Consider the following 20,599-nt stretch of genomic DNA (forward strand, 5'->3'; position numbering starts at 1 on the left):
CAGCTGATACCATGTCTGTTGCGCAGGATCCAGCTAGAGGGGAAACCAGTAATTCTGGTAGCTCCGGCATGGTCAAATATGGTTTGGTTTGCACAAATCCAGAGGTTGGGCCCTTCCACTGCGTTGGGACCCTTCTCTCTCAAGGTCCGATATTCCACCCTGCTGTACAGTCTCTAAATTTGACAGCTTGGCTATTGAAGCCTTAATCTTGAAGGAGAGGGGTGTAAAGTCACATGAAAAGTCGTACTCCATGATTTCCAATGATTACTGTTCATATCTGTACAACTTCAAGTCACAACAACTTCAAAATAGTCCCTGCACTACTTTGGGACGATTTTAATGCGTTTTGAGGTTCAAAGACATAGGCATTGCTTCAAGTCCAGTCAAAATCATGGTAAAATCACAGTAAAATCGAGTGACTTTTAGGTCGCATAAGTGTGAAAGGGGGCTAAATGCTTGTTTAGTTCTAGGGGATGAGAAAAGCAGGTTTACTTTCATGATGCTCCACTCCCCCGGGCACACGAGCATCCTCATGTTTAATGCAGAGCTACGGACCCTGCATTGGTCTTGTTTATGTCAAAGGGCATTTAAATGCTGGAGCATAGGGGAAAAGAGGCTGCGGGAACTGCTCTTGAAGCACGGAGGAGCCTGCGGGAGCAGAGGATCAAGTAAGTGAAACTGCTTTTCCCTGTTCCCTAGATCAGGGGTCGCAAACCAGCAACCCTCCAGCTGTTGCGGGAACTACAAGTCCCATCATTTCTCTAAATATGGGAGTCATGCTTGTAACTGTCAGCCTTGCAAAGCCTCATGAGAATTGTAGTTCTGCAACCGCTGGAGGGCCACCAGTTTGAGACCCCTGCTCTAGACGTAACAAACATTTAACCCTCGCAGTAAAGGAGCAGCTCCACTGCAAGAGAGGATTCAGCTTAAAGGGTTAAAGAATAAAGAAAGTACAGGCAAACCTTTTTTTTTTAGTTTTGGACAGAGTGGAAGGGGATTACAACACCTGTTTACCCTCTCTACCATTATCATGAAAGTGAAAGTAAAAGAAAATCCCAAATTTTGGACTGTCTCTAGAAAAGTAATGGAGGGGAAATATTCCAATGGGGACACTAGTTATTGTGGCCTGGGGGCCCCAAGGGATCCCCCTAATTTTCAGGGATTTACTCTCACTTCCTGTTTTGGCAATGAGAAAAGAAGTGAAGGTAAATCTCCCACTGGGATACAGATGGCAAAAAAACTGACAGGGGCTATAACCCTACCTTACTCTATCCAAAATAAAAAAAACAGTTAAGACAGTTAAGTGTTACGTTAGGTACAAACCTATGTGTTTGCTACGGCTCGCGTTTACATGGGCACAGCATCCCATTCCATTCATTTCGTCGGTAAAGCACCGCTCGGCGCTCAGCGCTCAGCTCATCTCCCGCTCTGCTCTCCTCTTCTTCCCCCGCTGACAGCTGGGGGTCACAGAAGCGCCAGCAGAGGGAGGAGAGAGCCGAGATACATTAATGTGTGCGATACCGACAGCGGCCAGCAGAGGGAGGAGAGAGCTGAGATACAGGAATGTGCGCGCTACCGACAGCGGTCAGCAGAGGGAGGAGAGAGTCGAGATACAGGAATGTGTGCTTCCGTGACCCGCTCTGAACACTGCAGAGGGGAGGGGCTGAGATCCTCTACTGACAGCTATGAAAGGAGGAGAAGAGCAGAGCGGGAGATCAGCTGAGCGCCAAGCGGCGCTGTACCGAAGGTATTTCACACAATTCGATTACAGAAACACACTGGACATTATATACCACAGTAATAGAGTGGATACTAGGATTTTACAAACACTAAACTAAGGTCTTTATTCGGGGTAGGACTTATATTGCAGCCCTCCCCGAAACCAACAGTAGGTCTTATTTTTGGGGAAACACGGTAGGAGTTGCTCTAATGTTAGGGACACATAAACTGATACTGAAGCCTTGTTTTTTTTTTTATAACAAACATGTTAAACTTACCTGCTCTGTGCAATGGTGCACAGAGCAGCCCATATCCTCCTCTTTTCGGGTCGCCGGTGGCTCCTCCCTCCTGCCGGGTGCCAGCTTACTTTGGAGACACCCAAGCAGGTACTCCTGACCCGCGTCTCCCGAGTCTCTGGAGAGGCAAGGCTCTCGTTGACATCGCTAGATCAATAGGGGGCTCAGGTAAGTAATAGGGGGGTCTGGGGGCTCCTGCACACAGAAGGTTTTTTACCTTCATGCATAGAATGCGTTGAGGTAAAAAACCTTGTGCCTTTACAGCCACTATAACAATATATTGACAGATAAGGGAGCAGCAATTACACTTATTTTCAGTGCATAAAGCTCAGCACCAAGAAATACCAGTGCAGTTGAAAGAAATGCCTACTATACCTGTAGCACCCGCCTAGATACTGTATGTGCTAGGTTAGGTAGATTTAGTTACTGTCTCAGTAGACCATGTGTTGGCTTTGGTCTGTTTTCTGTTCTACTGGCTTCAGGGGTGGCTGTTTCACTCTATCTGTCTGGAAAGGTTCTGGATGATAGTGGGCTGGGAGAGTCAAATTAGCAGCCGAATATTTATGCAGCCCTGGCCAATTCCTGGGGAGAGGTGCCCAGATGGTGGCTTGGAGAATGTATAAATACTCTGAGATCTGGAGCAGAGAGGTTCTTGTCCTAGAGGGGAATATCCCAGCCTGGGGGGGGGGGGGGCTGCTGCCCTCTCGGCCAGGCTTGTCATGTGTCTGCTGTTAATAAAGGTCCCAGTTAGGCTAGCTGGGGGGGTCAATTCTGCTAGAAGAGCTGACTGGGGATCTGGTCTAGTATCACTGGAAAAGGTGTGTGGAAGATATTGGAAGGAGGCGTCTAACTATCCAAGCACATTAGACAGTACATACTGGAGTGAGAGATCCCTGAGACTGTTTGCGGCTGCTATCCCTTGGGTACTAAAGTTAGCACTGTTTAAAGGGCATATAATGCTTGGTGTCCCAGTACAGCTCAGTCCACCAAGTGCTTGTGTAAGGACTCACAATAATAGGAGGAAGATTAATGTCCTCAAGTTGCTGTTAACTTCTTTACCACTGGTCAGTGTGCTGCTACTGCGGCAAAGTGGCTCGTTAACGTCTGGTGATGTAGACCTACGTCACCAGACTCTCCCCTCTCTGGGCGGTGTATTCAGACACAGTGGGAGTCGGGCCAGGGGAGGAGAGGTGGTGATCACCGCCGCTCTTTCCCGATCGTCGGGGATCGAGTGAGGAAATCCGCCAGACAGGGACAGATTACAGGATTCAGCATAGCTGAACCTGCGATCTATGTCTGTGTCACACAACCCCCTCCCCCCACACACGTCAGTAAGCATGAGGCATACATTTAACCCCTTGATTACCAATAAAGTTAACCCCTTCCCTGCCAGTGTCATTATTACAGTAACAGTGCATATTTATAGCACTGATTACTGTAGTAATGTCACTGGTACCCCCAAAAGTGTAAAAAATGTCAGTTAGGGGTCCAATCTGTTCGCCGCAATGTCGCAGTCCCGCAAAAAAAACGCAGATCGCCGCCACTACTAGTAAAAAAAAATAAACAATAAAAATAACAAATCTTTCCGTAGTTAGTAAACGCAATAACTTTTGCGCAAACCAAAATACGCTTATTGTGATTTTTTTTTACCAAAAATATGTAGCAGAAAACAAATTGGCCTAAAATGTTAAAAAATTTAGATTTTTAAATTTTTTTTGGGAATGTTATATATCAGAATTTAAAAAATATTGTGTTGTTTTTTTTTCAAAATTGTCGCTCTTTTTTTTTTCAAAAATTAAAAAATCGCACAGGTGATCAAATACCACCAAAAGAAAGTTCTATTTGTGGGGAAAAAAGGACATAAATGTAATTTGGGTCCAGCGTCGCACGACCACGCAATTGTCCGTTAAAGTAACGCAGTGCCGAATCGCAAAATATAGCCTGGTCAGGAATGGGGTAAAATCTTCTGGTCTCAAAGCGGTAAAAAATATGCTCATTGAGAATTTAAAATACAAAGACATGTAGCTAAATACATTTTGGCCTAAATATATGACAAAAATTGAATATATTGGATATTTTTTAACTGTCAAAGTAGAAAATGTCAATTTTTGCGCAAAATTTTCGCAGTTTTTTTATTAATATCGCAAAAAATGAAAAGCGCAGAGGTGATCAAATACCATCAAAAGGAAGCTCTGTTTGTGGGGAAAAAAAGGACGTAAATTTCGTTTGGGTACTGGGTTGCATGACCGCGCAATTGTCAGTTAAATTCGCGCAGTGGCAAGTTGCAAAAAAGTGGCCTGGACGTTAAGCAGGAAAATCCTCCGGTGGTAAAGTGGTTAATGTTACTGGAGTATTCCACTGTTACTCTACTCCTATCCAAGTTCAAGCTTCGCAAAAAAGCATCCAAAAAGCATACTCGTAGAGTGTTCGTTGAGCCAAAGGAGTGACTGTGACTGTGTGCCTGGCTGCGGATGCAACTATGGGAAAAAAAAACTGTTGGCTCCTGCGGGAGTGAGCACTACATACCATTTTCAGGATGCAGATAAACAACACATCTAGTACTACATAACCCCAAACAGTATGATGAACACTTGCTTGCTGGGATTTTATTTTAATTCATATCATCAAGTATTCTTGCCATCTGATACACAATGATAGGAAAAACTTTGGAAAAAGATAGAATTTCTGCAGTCTAGAGATAGTTGAGAATAATACCATGCCTAACATACCGCTTTACTGCTCCGGTGGTGGTAACTAAGTATGGGAAACCTGTGTCCCTGCCTGAAAGCTGCAGCCTTCCTCAGAGAATCATCAGAACAGGATACAGGCACAATAACCTTTTCTGGGTAACTAGGACAAAGTCTAAAACCGGCATTAACATGACTCAATCTCCAAGAGTTTGTCTAGGAAGAAATACAACAAAAACTGTAAGTAGCATACTTTTACTATTTGAGCATGCAGGAAAAGATGTAGACAGTTTGTTACCTCAGCTTTTAGCTTTTGGTAAAATATTTCCATGGTGTCCCTTGGCCATCCTTTACCCAACTTGCATCCAGCAGGTCTAAAGAAAAATGGGTAGGTGAGGGTAACAGAATTCAAGGAGGAGAGAGCCTGTGGATGTATATGAAGTTATAGTCATTACATGTTGGCTGGAGATAACCTGTAAAAGAAACTCGTCATGAACATGGAGGATACCATTGCTGAATTCTTTTTACAAACATCCAAAATACCTGGCTGTAAGTGTCGGTTCCCACTATGGCGATCCGACTTCGGGGGCGACCTGTGAAGTCGCGGTGCGACTTGCACGGACTTCACATAATGGAAATCAATGCAAGTCGCTCCGATGTCACCCCGAAGTAGTACAGGAACTATTTTCTAAGTCGGAGCGACTTGAGTTGCTCCTATTAGAACGGTTCCCGTAGCACAGAATGGACCGCGACTTGTCAGGCTGACCAGTCGCCTGACAAGTCGCGGTAGTGTGAACCCGGGACTTATTGTGGTTTTCTTGCTTCAATACTTTGAATCACTTACCAAGGACAAGTTTAATTTCGTCCAGGGCTATTTCTTTTTTTTTTTTTGCTAGAAAATAACTTCGAATTTCTAAACAATTACACACTATATTACCAAACGTATTGGGACGCCTGCCTTTACATGCACTTGAATGCTAATGGCATCCCAGTGTTAGTCCGTAGGGTTCAAAATTGAGTTGGCCCACCCTTTGCAGCTATAGCAGCTTCAACTCTTCTGGGAAGGCTGTCCACAAAGCTTAGGAGTGTGACTATGGGAATGTTTGACCACTCTTACAGAAGCGCATTTGTGAGGTCAGGCACTGATGTAGATGAGAAAGACTGGCTCACAGTCTCTGCTCTAATTAATCCTAAATGTGTTCTACCGGGTTGAGGTCAGGATTCTGTGCAGGCCAGTCAAATTCCTCCACCCCAAAATCGCACATCCATGTCTTTATGAACCTTGCTTTGTGCACTGGTGTGCAGTCATGTTGAAACAGGAAGGGGCCATCCCCAAACTGTTCCCACAAAGTTTGAGCCTGAAATTGTCAAAAATGTCTTGATATACTGATGACTTAAAAATTCTCATCACTGGAACTAAGGGGCCAAAGCCAAAAACCCCAAACCATATTCCCCCTCCATCAAATGATTTGCACCACTGCACAAAGCAAGGTCCATAAAGACATGGATGAGCGACTTTGGGGGTGGAGGAACTTGACTGGCCTGCACAGAGTCCTGACCTCAACCCAATAGAACACCTTTGGGATGAATTAGAGCGGACCTCACCAACGTTCTTCTGGAAGAATGGTCCAGCATTCCCCTAGACACACTCCTAAACCCTGTAAAAAAATGGTGGCAGTTGCAATTTTTTTCTAATGGTTGTGTTAACATTCTGCTTTGTGTATTATTATTCCTTGGAACTTAGAACAGGGGTACACCCCAATAGCTTATCCTAAAAATGTGAATGTTAGTGCAGAAGAAAAAAAAAATATCATTGACAGTACTGAAAAAATTTTGTTTTATTTGTAGAAGGAAGTCAGCAATGCCAGTCCTTCTAATCCTCTCATTACAGATGACGCGTCAGAAAAACTTTATGTTACATCCCAATAACAGACAAAGAACTTGCAATTATTTGCATGAAAAACACATCCAAAAATATCTAACACTAGGTCCTCTTTAAAGTAAAACTAAAGGTCAAACATCTGTGTAGTTTTGGATAGACCTTTCAGAGATTGTTTTTTCTGTCTGTGTTCCTGTTAGGGTGATCCACTCTCTTTACAATGAAGACACTAGTTATGGTGACCCTAGCGACTACCAAGCTTTCCACCCACTTCTTGTTGTGACTATTGAAAAGGAAGTGAAAGAAAATCTCCCCAATAGGGGTTATAGCCTTCCTTTACTCCATGGGTGTCCAACCTTTTGGCTTCTCTGGGCCACATTGAGTGTATAGAAATTTTCCCGGGCCGCATATAAAATATATACTATTAGTTATGGTATATAAGTAATAAAACGCCGTCGCACCCTTCCCGTGCTGCCGCGCCCCCCCCAGCACTAATTTAACACAACTAGTGGTTGATCCCCATCCGAGGCTGTCTCTGTGGCCGTGCCCCCGACTCGACTTTCTTCCTCCCCAGCAAAAAAAAAAAAAAATTGTCAGGGGGCAGTGGGCAGCATTGCCTGAGGTTGTGGGCCGCATGCGGCCCCCGGGTCGCAGGTTAGACATGCCTGCTTTACTCTATCTAAACTGGAAAAGAAAATGCCTTTTGTTCAATAATTTAAAAACAAACCAGTTGTGGGTTTCTTAGTGCATCTTCAAAAAGAAAGGTTGAATAGTTGATAAGAGGAAGACTACTATATTTCAGTGATGGTTTAATAAATGAGTATACTGTATCCACTGTTAGAATTGTTATATGAAAATAATACAATAAATATATTAATACAACGATGCATAATTTGTTCATTGTTCTGTATTTTAAGTGCCATATTGTAACTGACCTTCACAGATCGGCAAACATTCAGTGTCTCCTCCATGCCAGGTATCTCCAGCTGGATGACCCTCAAGTCTTTACACCTAAGTGTGACAATTCCTGAACCGGTGCTGGTTTCCCCTTCTTGGCCATTCTCCTTGTTCTTTAACACTGCTATGTTATGCACACTACAAAACGTAATAATAATAGCATCTAAAATACAGAATTGAAGAAAACAGTAGAAGAGAACACAGGTTTGCTTACTAATGTAAAGCAAATGACATGAATTTAAGAAATGTACTTTACACATTGATATAGTACCTATGCTGTATATTCTACAAAGTCTTCTAGAGAACATGTGGCACACCCATACTTCCTCCTATAGAGTTAACAATTCCACTACCACATGCACATACATAACGGAAATTTGAACAGAAACCTATTACCTTGCCATATGCGGACATTGATGCTGCAGATACTTAAACTGGGAAAATTAAAAAAACTTCAGGTGATGGGGATTGAGGAATGGATAGATCTGAATCATTTAGGGAACAATGTGGTCCTTTTTCATGGAAAATCTTACTGATTGCATTAAACAAGAGTTATTGTATCTCTAAGCAAGACCTTTTTTGGTTTTAGAGTGGGAAAGGGTTGGACCCTATGTTGATTTTTTTTTTACACTTGCTGGGTAGATGTATTCCTCAATTTGTAATGGTGACTAATGTCACTAAGAAAGGGAAGAAAATCCAGCATTTTAGAGTTGTTCCAAGAACAATGGGTAAAGGGCAATCTTCCAACAGGGAAAACATAGAGATTTCCTCTTCTTGTTGCATTTCTGGAACAGGAAGGGATGGGAAATTTCCCCACTACTACACAGACAGTAAACAATAGACTGGACAGGGGTTTTGACCCCTTTGCTGCTTAATCCAATATGAAGACAAAACATTTGGCTATACAACCACAACAGGAAACCTAGCATAAAAAACATATAGGCTGATTATAAAAAATGCCAATAGCCTGGCTCATCTGATGCATCGGCTCAAAAAGTTTAAGTGACTGGCCCACGACAAATGCAGAGATAAAGAATTTTGGCTTCTTAAAGTTTTCTGTATGCTTATTCTGGTTCTTTGATTCACATGAGTGGAAGCTCTATGCAGCCAAATAATTAGCATTTTGTTTTGGGGGGGGGGGGGGGGCAACAGTGCTTAAAAGCTTTGCATAATCTGAATTACTTGGTACACACATGCTACAACTAAATCTTGAAATAGCAAAAAATTGTAACAGAAACTGTACGAAGGCCAATACACAGCTATATTTAACCCCTGTGTTTTAATAAATAGGTTAAAAGAGCAATGTCAGAGTTTGGAGTGTAGGACTGTAGAGTAGTTTTTCTCTCAAACCCTCATGCTCTGGACCAGTGTTCTCCAAACTGCGGCCCTTTGCTTGCCTTTATCCAGCCCTTGGGGCACTATTTCTCCCGCTGATGCCAATGGTGGGGCACCATTCCTCCCAATGACACCAACAGTGTGGCACTATTCTTCCAACTGATGCCAACATTGGGGCACTATTCCTCTCACTGATGCCAGCAATGGGGGGTACTATTCACCCACTGATACCAACAATAGGGTGCTATTTCTCCCACTAATGCAAACAATGGGGCGCTATTTCTCCCACTGATACCAACAATGGGATGCTATTCCTCCCACTAATACCAACAATGGGGGCTATTCCCCTCATTAAAACTGATGATGGGGTATTGCTTACTCCTATTGACTGAATGGCATTTTCTACTCTCACCAGCCACAGTCTGGCCCCCCTAAAGCCTGAAGGACAGTAAAATGGCCCTTTGTTTGGAAAGTTTGGAGACTCCTGCTCCGTATGCTAAGACACCTTTGTTTAAACCATACCTAAAGTAGATCTACAGCATAAACTTTTTTCATAGGGAAAGAGAAAAAAGCCTGTCAGGTTTTTTTTAGGCTCGTAGTCTCCGCTCTAATTCATCCCAAAGGTGTTCAGTCAGGTTGAGGTAAGGACTCTGTGTAGGCCAGTCAAGTTTCTCCACCCCAAACACGCTTATCCGTGTCTTTATGCACCTTGCTTTGTGCACTGGTGCGCAGTCAAGTTGGAACAGGAAGGGGCCATCCCCAAACTGTTCCCACAAAGTTGGGAGCATGAAATTGTCCAAAATGTCCCCCCCCCCCCTCCCCTCTACCAAATGATTTGGACCAGTGCACAAAGCAAGGTCCATAAAGACATGGATGAGCGAGTTTGGGGTGGAGGAGCTTGACCGGCCTGCACAGAGTCCTGACCTCAACCTTTGGGATGTGGAGTGGAGACTGTAAGCCAGGCTTTATCGTCCACATCAGTGCCTGGCCTCACAAATGCACTTCTGGAAGAATGGTTAAACATTCCCCTGGACACACTCCTAAAACTTGAGGACAGCCTTCCCAGAAGAGTTGAAGCTGTAAAAGCTGCAAAGGGTGGGCCAACTCAATATTGAACCCTACGGACCAAGACTGGGATGTCATAAAAGTTCATGTGCGTGTAAAGGCGGATGTCCCAATACTTTTGGTAATATTATATATATATATATATATATATATATATATTATACACACACACACAGATGCATCTCATCAAAGAGTTAATTTATTTCAGTAATTCAATTCAAAAAGTGGAACTCATAAATTTTATATAGATGCGTTACACACGGAGTGATATAGTTCAAGCATTTCTTTCTTTTAATTTTGATGTTTATGGCTTAAAGCTAATGAAAACCAAAAATTTTGTATCTCAGAAAATGTATATATTACATAAGAACAATAAAAAAAAGGATTTTTAATACAAAAAGGTTGGCCCACTGAAAAATATGTCCATGTGCAGTATAGTATGCACTTAATACTTGGACGGGGGCTCCTTTTGTATGAATTACTACATCTATGTGGCGTGGCATGGAGGCGATCAGCCTGTGGCACTGCGGAGGTGTTATGGAAGCCCAGGTTGCTTTGATAGTGGCTTTCAGCTTATCAGCATTGTTGGGTCTCTCATTTTCCTCTTGATAATACCCCACAGATTCTCTATGGTGTTTAGGTCAGTCGAGTTTGCTGGCCAATCAAATACAGTGATACTATGATCATTAAACCAAGTATTGGTGCTTTTGGCAGTGTAGGCAGGTGCTAAGTCCTGCTGGAGAATTAAATCAGCATCTCCATAAAGCTGGTCAGCAGAGGGAAGCATGAAGTGCTCTGAAATTTCCTGGTAGAGGGCTGCGCTGACTTTGGACTTGATAAAACAAAGTGAACCAACACCAGCAGATGACATGGCTCATCAAATCATCACGGACTGTGGAAAATTTTGCATATCATTTGTAAATCAAGGTCCCAGAGTCTGGAGGAAGAGTGGAGAGGCACAGAATCCAAGTTGCATGAGGTCCAGTGTGAGGTTTCCACAATCAGTGATTATTTGGGGAGCCATGTCATCTGCTGGTGTTGGTCCACTGTGTTTCATCAAGTCCAAAGTCAGCGCAGCCCTCTACCAGGAAATTTTAGAGCACTTCATGCTTCCCTCTGCTGACCAGCTTTATGGAGATGCTCATTTAATTTTCCAGCAGGACTTGGCACCTGCCCACACTGCCAAAAGTACCAATACCTGGTTTAATGATCATAGTATCACTGTGCCCCATAGAGAATCTGTGAGGTATTGCCAAGAGAAGGATGAAAGACACCAGACCCCACAATGCAAACAAGCTGAAAGCCTCTATCAAAGAAACCTGGGCTTCCATATTACCTTAGCAGTGCCACAGGCTGATCGTCTCCATGCCATGCCGCATTGATGCAATAATTCATGAAAAGAGTCCCAATCAAGTATTGAGTGCATACTATACTTGAAAATACTTTTTAGTAAGCCAACATTTCTGTATTAAATAGCCTTTTTTTATTGGTCTTATGTAATATTCTAATTTTCTGAGATACTGAATTTTGAGTTTTCACTGGCTGTAAACCATAATCATCCAAATTAAAAGAAAAAAATGCTTAAAATATATCACTCCGTATATAACGCATCTATATAAAATATATGAATTTCACTTTTTGAATTTAATTATTGAAATAAATGAACTTTTTGATGATATTCTAATTTTTTGAGATGCACCTGTATATGAACAGTAACTATACAAATACACACACATATATATATATATATATATATATATATATATATATTACACACACTGACATTTTTAGAAAAAATGCACAAATGTAGTTTGTAGAAACCACTACAGAGACTGAGCTTTACATATTATGTTGAACATAATGGTTCGAGAATAGTAAAAAAAATAGACGTATCTACAGTATAAATAACCAAAAAGAGTATTATTGTATTGTGAAGTGGGAACACAATTTGTGTTTGCAGCTGGATATTGTCAGCTTGTTCTGACATCATATACACGTTGTGTCACGAATTTACACATATTATTTTTGCACACATATTTATTGCGCTGATAGTTATATACACAAGTATCTACAATATATATATATATATATATATATATATATATATATATATATATATATAATACACAGTGGCAATTTTAAATTAAATGCACAAATGTATATTTCTCATTTTCCTTACTTATGTAATGTACAATCTCTTGTACTGTATGTACCTTTTCTCTACAGAATCCACAGCACAGTGCAGAAGCCAGAGTTCACATTTGTTCAGTCTTGCGCCCTTCAGAGGATGGGCAGAGAGTAGCAGGTGATGGCTGGTCACACACAAAGTCCCAGTGACAGGAGGTTGTGGAGGGCAGTACATTCGTACATTTTCCACTTGGGAACACTGAATAAGATGTGAAAGCTCCATGTAGTGGTGATGGAAAAAGCACCACTGCAAACTGTAGTTCAAAACCTGTACACTTTGAGATAAAGACAGCTTAAGTGTAAATGTGAGGATCCAGAGACAGAAAAATCAGAGAATGAATTTTTGATCATACTAACCTGTTCAATGTGAATCTCTTCGGTAAATCAAAAGATGCCTCGGGAATAGTTACCAGTGAAGTAAATCATAAGTGTATCCTTTAGCAGATAAGGGACATTTTATTTGAAGCAATGCATAGACTTGTCATGTAAAATCTTGCATATAAGGGGGAGGAATGTCACTTGCTGCAAGAAGGAAACTGTGGTTCTTGTGACACAGATGGTAAAGGAAACAGCCTCCGAATTAACTCTTGCACAATCATTTTTTTACTAGATGGACAGAGTAGCATTGAGATTAGATTTCATGTTAGCTTTTGCTGCCTATAAGTACACAGGTAATCCTAATAGTCAGTGATGCTAAAAACCTACTTAAAGCTGTAGTAAACTCTAATGACAAAAAAAAAAAAAAAACCCTGTCAGACAAAGGCATAATGAGCTAGTATGCATCGCATACTAGCTCATTACGAATTACTTACCTTAGAACGAAGCCCCGACACGGACCCCCGGACACCGCTGTGGGAGCGGACATGATCCCACAGCGTCTCTTCTGGGTTCCGCGGCTCCGGCGCTGTGAGTGGCCGGAGCCGCGATGACGTCACTCGCGATGAGTAATTTTCCGGCAGTTCCCGGCAAGGAACTCTGAAGGTCCGCCGGACCTTCAGAGCGCATGCGCCGCACTCGTCAGCGGCTGCATGCAGTGGTAATGTCTCCTAAACCGTGCAGGTTTAGGAGATATTAATTGTACCTACAGGTAAGCCTTATTATAGGCTTACCTGTAGTTAAAAGTCAAAAAAAGTAAAAAAAAAAAAAAAACGCTTTAATAATAAGAATAAAACACTCTTTTTTTAAAAGCCCAACTCCAGTTAAAACTTGTTGTTACTTTGTATAGTGTGTGAAAGGGAAAGAACTTCTGTCTTTTTTTTTTTTTTTTTTCATTATTTTCTCACACAGCATTCCACAGAGAGTTTCAATTTGATATAAAATCCATCTTAAATGCAGAGACAGGTACAAAGAAATCATAATCAGAATGGTCCATGTTGTTCAGGGGATGTGTCTAGGTATAATTATCTGAGATTCAAGCATTTGTACCTCTTTTGTAGTAGTACTGTATATTACAGGCTGGTGAGATCCATCTACGGGTCTCTATTGGATGGTACAAGAGCAGGGGACCTAATGTAGTCTTGATAAAGGTAGAGTAATGCATTTGGTGGTTTATCAATGAAGGGGCGATGAAAAATAAAAGAGATTGTGCTGGAAGGAGCGTGGAAAGATGCAAAGAGGGGGAGAAGTGGAATTGATGGGGTGACTTTAGTGGTAAATCAGTTGTATTGTCACAGTAGGAAAATAATATGGCTCAACTCCAGCAGTCTCTGAATGTCAGAGGTATATTTATGGGTCTAGTAGGGTCAGTCCTGGTTTAGCTCCAGGGATAGGGTGCCATGTCCAGAAGAGGATCTTTCATCGCCTGTCAAGATTTTTTTTTTTTTATTTCAATGCGTTTTTATTGTATTTTAAAAAGTACAACATAAAAACAAAAACGACCAAAGGCGAATAAAGAAATGGGTCACTTTAAGGTACTGCAGAAGTAGTGCAATAGAATTTACAAATAAAATACAGAAGCTGAAATAGACATAAAATTAAATACCGTAAATAAAGGTAAATTAAATGAAACAAAGTGGAACATTTACAGCTAAGGAGGGGAGTAAAAGTTCATTGAACATAACAACAACATAGTGTCATATAGTTTATGTATTTACAACCATATGTTCATAAGGATTTGTCAGGACTTATCGTACCAGGACTTCCATGGTTCCCACATTTTAGAGACTCCTTGGTAGTGGTCGTTAAACATGGGCAAACATTAGTTCATAAGTGGCGTGAGTTTGGGTAGTTTAGATGACCTTTCCTACTGTAGGAGGGTTGGAGTCTTTCCAATGTCTAACTAGCGTTAGGTGGGCTGCTAACAAAATATGGAGGAGTACATTTCTCAACTGAAGTGGGATTATTTTATTACCCAGGGAACACAATGCTAGGAGGCTAGGCTAGAGAGGTACATGGCCACAGTATATGGAGTAAGAAACCATCCTGTCCATAATTTCACCAGCATGTGGAAGATGTGTGTGGTGAAAATCTTGATAGATGTTGTGGAGCAAGGTACCAGCGTAAAAGTAGTTTTTGAGTTAGTTCACTTTTGGTTGCTGCATACGTGGTGGATAATGCTTCTTGCCAAGTTTTGGAGTTATATACAACTCCAAAGTCGTGTTCCCATTCTTTAATAGATGTGGATTTTTTTAAACACAGCTTTCTGGTCAAGTAAAGTATAAAACAAAGAAATACCTCTGAATTTAGAGGGAGTAGAGGATATTTTTTTCATTTTATTTTGGGGAATGCATAAATTGTATCCATGCAGGGCTGTAGATATGGGGGGGTTGAACCCCCCCCCCCCTGAGCATCAGTGTTCAATATACATTAAAAATAAAAAAAATAAAAAAATAAATTCTTATTTTTTTTTGCACCACACTCAGCACTAATGCATTTTTATTTTAATACTGCTGCCTGCTGTTACTCCACTTGACCACCTGGAGTGTGCCAGGCTGTAGGCTTGGCTTGGCATGATGAAGACTCCGGCTGACAGTGCTCTCATCTGTCTGCTCTGCCTCCACACCTCCTCTTTAGTCCAGACTGAGACTCCAGAGTCATGTCTTGACTTGTCCAGCCAGTTACAGAAGCTTCCAGGAGGACAGCAGCACTAAGAGCAGAGCGGGAGGGAGCGGGCAGCACCTATCCTGCCCACTGACACATATGATCGGCTCCTCTCTTCGAGCTGCCACTTTCTTCCTTTGGCTGTTGCTTGGGGAAGGAGCTGCTTAAGCCTGAGTCTGAGTGCTGTTAGCTCAGCTGAGCCTGCCTGCCTGCTTGCCAAGACCACGTGGAAGGATCAGGTAATTTTCTCTGAAGTGCTGCTGTGCTGTGCTGGAGTCTGGACCTTAACCTTAACTTCAGGAGGACAGGTCACCAACAACCACCAGGTGTGTCTCTCTGTGTTCTGTGTTCTAGATCTGAACTTCAACCATGGATCAAGTTCAGGGCTGCTAGAACAGTTGGAGTTCAGTTTTTTTCTTCTGTTCTTTTATAAACTCTTTCATAATATCTCTTCTTATCCTCCTCTTATTTCATGCTTGCAATGCATACCTCAGTCTCAACATTAGAGTGTAAAATAGGTGTAAGGTTGATGATCTCTTACTGCCATTCTGAATATAAGCACAGTGGGCAGGATGGATTTTTTTTGCTCTTGTGTTATCTATTTTATGACAAAGACTGGTTCTGAAAAAAAGGAAGAAGACCTACAAATGAACAGGCTCTCTCTTCCCATGTGTGTGCTATCTGCACATTCACATAACAGTCGGAACATTCTGAGATTTACCCTTAGCTGTATGGAGTGCTGTGCTACTACATTTGAATGCTACCCTCAAGGTTATTAATCCCTATTTAAATGTATGCTGCTAGACTGCTATATTGTAGTCCTGCTGAGGAAGTTGCTGACCCTTTCAATGCGATGCTAGGCCTACTGGTCTTAGCTTAAAGTGGTAGTAAACCACAAAAAATCTTCTCCCTGAAAGTTAATGGCATAATGTGCTAGTATGCATCGCATACTTTATTATTAATTTCACATTATTTTTATTATCACGTTATTTTTGCGCGGCTCTTTTGTTATATATTTGAATGTATTCTGTGTTAATTATCTCACAGCAGAGCAAAGTCGCTGCTTAAATCACCAATTAGTTGTGGTTTTAATAATGATGTTTTTCCAAGCGCAGTTTCAAATTTTGGATTTTATGTGTGTATGTGTGTGTGCGTGTGTGTGTGTTTCTCTTTCCCTTGTGTGCTCCTCAGGCTAAAACTGCAGTGCAGAATTTCTTCCTGTCATTGATTCATACTATAACTAGATATCTGAGATTGTGGGAACTGCTGGCAAAGTTTGTTGATTGAGGTGCTGGGTGCTGAGTCTTTTATAATTGCTGATGTGTTAGCCTGTTAGGCCCTGACTGTTCACATGTAGCAATTTATGATTGTGGGCAGAATATCCCTGTCATTCCACCCACCGCCACACCCAGATTCCAATCCAAATCACACGGCAATGCTGGCAAAACGCAGCATGTGTGTTTGTGTTCTATTCATTTTTAGTGACACCAAAATGAAGTGTGGTTTTGCTGTGATTGTTGAGCGATTTATCACACAAGGATCCAAAACCACACCATGTTTTGGTGCCACTAAAATGAATGGAACACAAACACACGTGCTGCGTTTTGGCAGCATTGCAGTGTGATTTGGAATTGCAGGCAGAATCACTGGGATACTGCCAGCCCGTGATCCCAAATCACTACATGTGTACAGGGCCTTAAAGAGGAAGTAAACCCTCCTCTACAACTTGTACCTATAGGTAAGCCTATGATAAGGCTTACCTATAGGTACTGTAAATATCTCCTAAACATGCACCGTTTAGGAGATATTTACCTTACATGCAGCCAGTGACGTCACTGGCGCATGCGCTCTGAAGGAACGGCCGCTCGTGCTGTTCCTTCAGAGTCCCGTGCCGTGACTGTTGGCTCTCGCGCGCGTGCGCGGGAGTGACGTCACCGCGGCTCCGGCCAATCAGATGGCCGGATGCCACGATCCCGGAAGACGGGCGACTGGACATGTCGCCCGTCATAGAGGTGAGTGAGCGGCACGGCGGGGGCTCGTTCTAAGGTAAGTATTGCATAATGAGCTAGTATGCGATGCATGGTGAAAAAAAAAAAAATGCGAGTTTACAACCTCTTTAATTGACTAAGGCTGGGCTGAGTCTTCCATTGCTGTTGTGATACTGTTGTGTTCCCTGGGTGCACCACATTCTAAGTATCTTCTCTTTTTCTGTATGTATGGACTCTGCGGTGTCTGCAAAGTACCACTTCTCTTATCCTGTATGCCTGTTTAACCACTTTACCACCGGAGGATTTTCCTGCTTTACGTCCAGGGCACTTTTTGCAACTTGGCACTGCACGAATTTAACGGACAATTGCGCGGTTATGCAACGCTGTACCCAAACAAAATTTACGTCCTTTTTTCCCCACAAACAGAGCTTCCTTTTGGTGGTATTTGATCACCTCTGCGCTTTTCATTTTTTGCAATATTAATAAAAAAAGAGTGAAAATTTTGCAAAAAAATTGACATTTTCTACTTTGACAGTTAGAAAATATCCAATATATTCAATTTTTGTCATATATTTAGGCCAAAATGTATTTAGCTACATATCTTTGACAAAAAAATCCTCAATGAGCGTATTTTTAACCGCTTTAAGACCGGAAGATTTTACCCCATTCCTGACCAGGCTATATTTTGCGATTCGGCACTGCGTTACTTTAACGGACAATTGCGCGTTTGTGCGACACTGTACCCAAATTTCTTTTGGTGGTATTTGATCACCTGTGCGATTTTTAATTTTTGAAAAAAAGAGCGACAATTTTGAAAAAAAAAAAAAATATTTTTCACATTCCGATATATAACATTCCCAAAAAAATATGTAAAAATCAAAATTTTTTAACATGTAGAGGACAATTTGTTTTCTGCTACATATTTTTGGTAAAAAAAAAAATCGCAATGGGAGTATTTTGATTGGTTTGCGCAAAAGTTATCGCGTTTACTAACTACGGGAAAAGATTTGTCATTTTTATTGTTTATATTTTTTTACTAGTAATGGCGGCGATCTGCAATTTTTTTTGCGGGACTGCGACATTGCGGCGGACAGATCGGACCCCTGACTGACATTTTTGACACTTTTGGGGGTATCAGTGACATTACTACAGTAATCAGTGCTATAAATATGCACTGTTACTGTAATAATGACACTGGCTGGGAAGGGGTTAACTTTATTGGTGATCAAGGGGTTAAATGTATGCCTCATGACGTGTGTGGGGGGGAGGGGATTGTGTGACACAGACACAGATCGCAGGTTCAACTATGCTGAATCCTATAATCTGTGACTGTCTGTCACAGGGGAGATCCGCCCGCTTTGTTTACACAAGTGGGCAGATTTCCTCACTCGATCCCTGATGATCGGGGGAAGAGCGGCGGTGATCACCGCCTCTCCTCCCCTGGCCCGACTCCCGCTGTGTCTAAAAATCAGTGGGAACGAACCTCCGGCGGCGCACGCGCACCGCCAAGAGGGGGCGGAATCCAGCAACGTGTAACGTTCATGCGTTTTTGTTAGTGGATGGATTTTCAGCTGCAGAATTATTACACTCAGTAGCCTTGAAGAGATTCTGTTGAACAAACATATCCAACTCTCAGGACTTCATCATAGTGCACAGCCTGTTATGCAATATACATATACTCAATCAGATGTTTAATGGAGGGATAGAATATATGAGAATGTATAGATGAGGGACAGGCTATTGTATGGTAAGCTTTAGGAGTAGTATTAGGAGAGTTGCAGGTGATGGTAAAGCAGATAGGTTCTGATGTCGAGTATAGTGCAGATGGTAAGAGGACACAGATGGAGTATACTTAGACAGAGTAACCTAGTGCAAGGATAGTTGAAGGCAGTCCCAAGAGCTAACAGTCTATGCAGATGATAAGGAATAGATAGATACAGATAGTCCTGGTAATCGCAGTAGATGACAGTAGGAGATTGGTTAGTAAGGAATCCCCTGTGGGGTACTTATCACTTAGATAGGTTAGTAGTAACAGTGTCCATGAGTGAGAGGTGATCCCGTAGCGAGATACGGATCAGCAGCGAGGTTCCGGCTTCAGTTCAGCAAAGGGAAGTGTCAGCAGCTCCGACTTCACAGGAGAAGGTGCGGTGAACATGTGGTTTGAACGAGCGATGAGTGAGAGAAAGCCGGCGATTGAAATAGCCGCTCATAGCGGCGCTCAGCAATGATGTCATCCGGTCTTAAAGGTGTATGCGTCTTCTTGTATAACAAGATGGGATGCAATTAAGCAAGAGAGAATATGGAACAAGGGTACCAGAGGTACCAGAACATTACACAACGTAGGTCTACGTCTCTGGACGATAACGAGCCACTTTGCCGCAGTACCAGCTCCGTGAGTGGTCAGCAAGTGGTTAACAAAAAATCAGTGTGTGCTATACTGCTTCCTTCCACCACATGGTGCCCTTTGCATCTGCCCAGTAAAGTTGGCTATTACAGTGCACCATCCTGTGGATGGCACTGGCAGGGCATTCCCTTTTTTTTCTATAAAGGTTAAAAGAAAAAAAAGTCAGTAATTACACTGCCTAACACAAAATGGTGCTCTGTCACCACAATAACCAACCCTACTGAGCCAGATGCAAAGGGCACCATCTTGAGGAAGGTAGGCCGAAGCACACTCACTTTGTATCTGTTCAGTTTGCACATTTTAATTGGGTAATAGCCATCCTTACTGAGCAGGTGCTATGGGCCCCATCTTATCGAATCTCATCTTATAGAATCTTATCAGGCCAGGCTAAATGGATTGGCATTCCTATCAAGTTCACTGCTTGGAACCAATGACAACCTTGGAAGTTTTTAGGATGAGCTCGCTAAGAAGAAAGGAGAAACTGGGGAAGTCATTGTAGCTTTGCTGGTTATATATATTTTTTTTTAATGTCCTCATGCATTGTATTTTCTGTTGCTGGGCCACGTCATAAAAACTGGAAGAATAAAAAATGAAAAATGTAATTTTCAAGAGGATGTGAGAAAATAGAATTAAAGATGTGCTTACTTACTATGGGCATTACATAGTTTTTCCTTTTTCCAAACTTTATGTATTTTGGCGCAAGTTATGTTACTTAAAAAGACTTTTACTTGGTACCTGATGCTGAACCCCCCCCCAGAACAAAAAATTATCTACGACACTGTATCCAAGCTGCCAACGTAGTCCAAAGTTATCTTCCTTATTATAAAGAGTAGCAATGAGTTCTTCCATATGTATGGTTTATTTTACCTTGTTGAGCCATAGGGTAGATCTGGGAAGTGATATTAGATTCCATTTGGCAGGGATGTAGAATCTCCTATCACTAAGTAGGTGTACAGAGAGGGAGGGTTTGTATTAATTAATGGGGCGATTGTTTCAAAGTATGAGATCCGTGCTCCTGAGCCTACTGAAGTCACTGCTTATGG

General features: G+C 42.0%; 1 protein-coding gene across 1 annotated transcript in view; it reads right to left on the bottom strand.

Moving 5' to 3' along the window:
- The window catches only part of LOC309547249 (myotubularin-related protein 9-like), a 58,095-nt gene extending 45,437 nt beyond the window's left edge, over window positions 1-12,658 (bottom strand). Inside the window, exons 1-5 of the mRNA XM_082247074.1 lie at window positions 12,483-12,658; window positions 12,152-12,400; window positions 7,517-7,676; window positions 5,001-5,126; window positions 4,745-4,918 (exon numbers count right to left, since the gene is read on the bottom strand). Of these exons, the coding sequence (XP_082103200.1) occupies window positions 4,745-4,918; window positions 5,001-5,126; window positions 7,517-7,676; window positions 12,152-12,348 (657 nt within the window). The 5' untranslated portion in view covers window positions 12,349-12,400; window positions 12,483-12,658. The remainder of the gene's footprint in view (window positions 1-4,744; window positions 4,919-5,000; window positions 5,127-7,516; window positions 7,677-12,151; window positions 12,401-12,482) is intronic.
- Between the last annotated feature and the right edge of the window lie 7,941 nt (window positions 12,659-20,599).

Source organism: Pelophylax lessonae (genome assembly GCF_965119305.1).
Source record: "Pelophylax lessonae genome assembly, chromosome: 2".
NCBI classification, from domain to species: domain Eukaryota; kingdom Metazoa; phylum Chordata; class Amphibia; order Anura; family Ranidae; genus Pelophylax; species Pelophylax lessonae.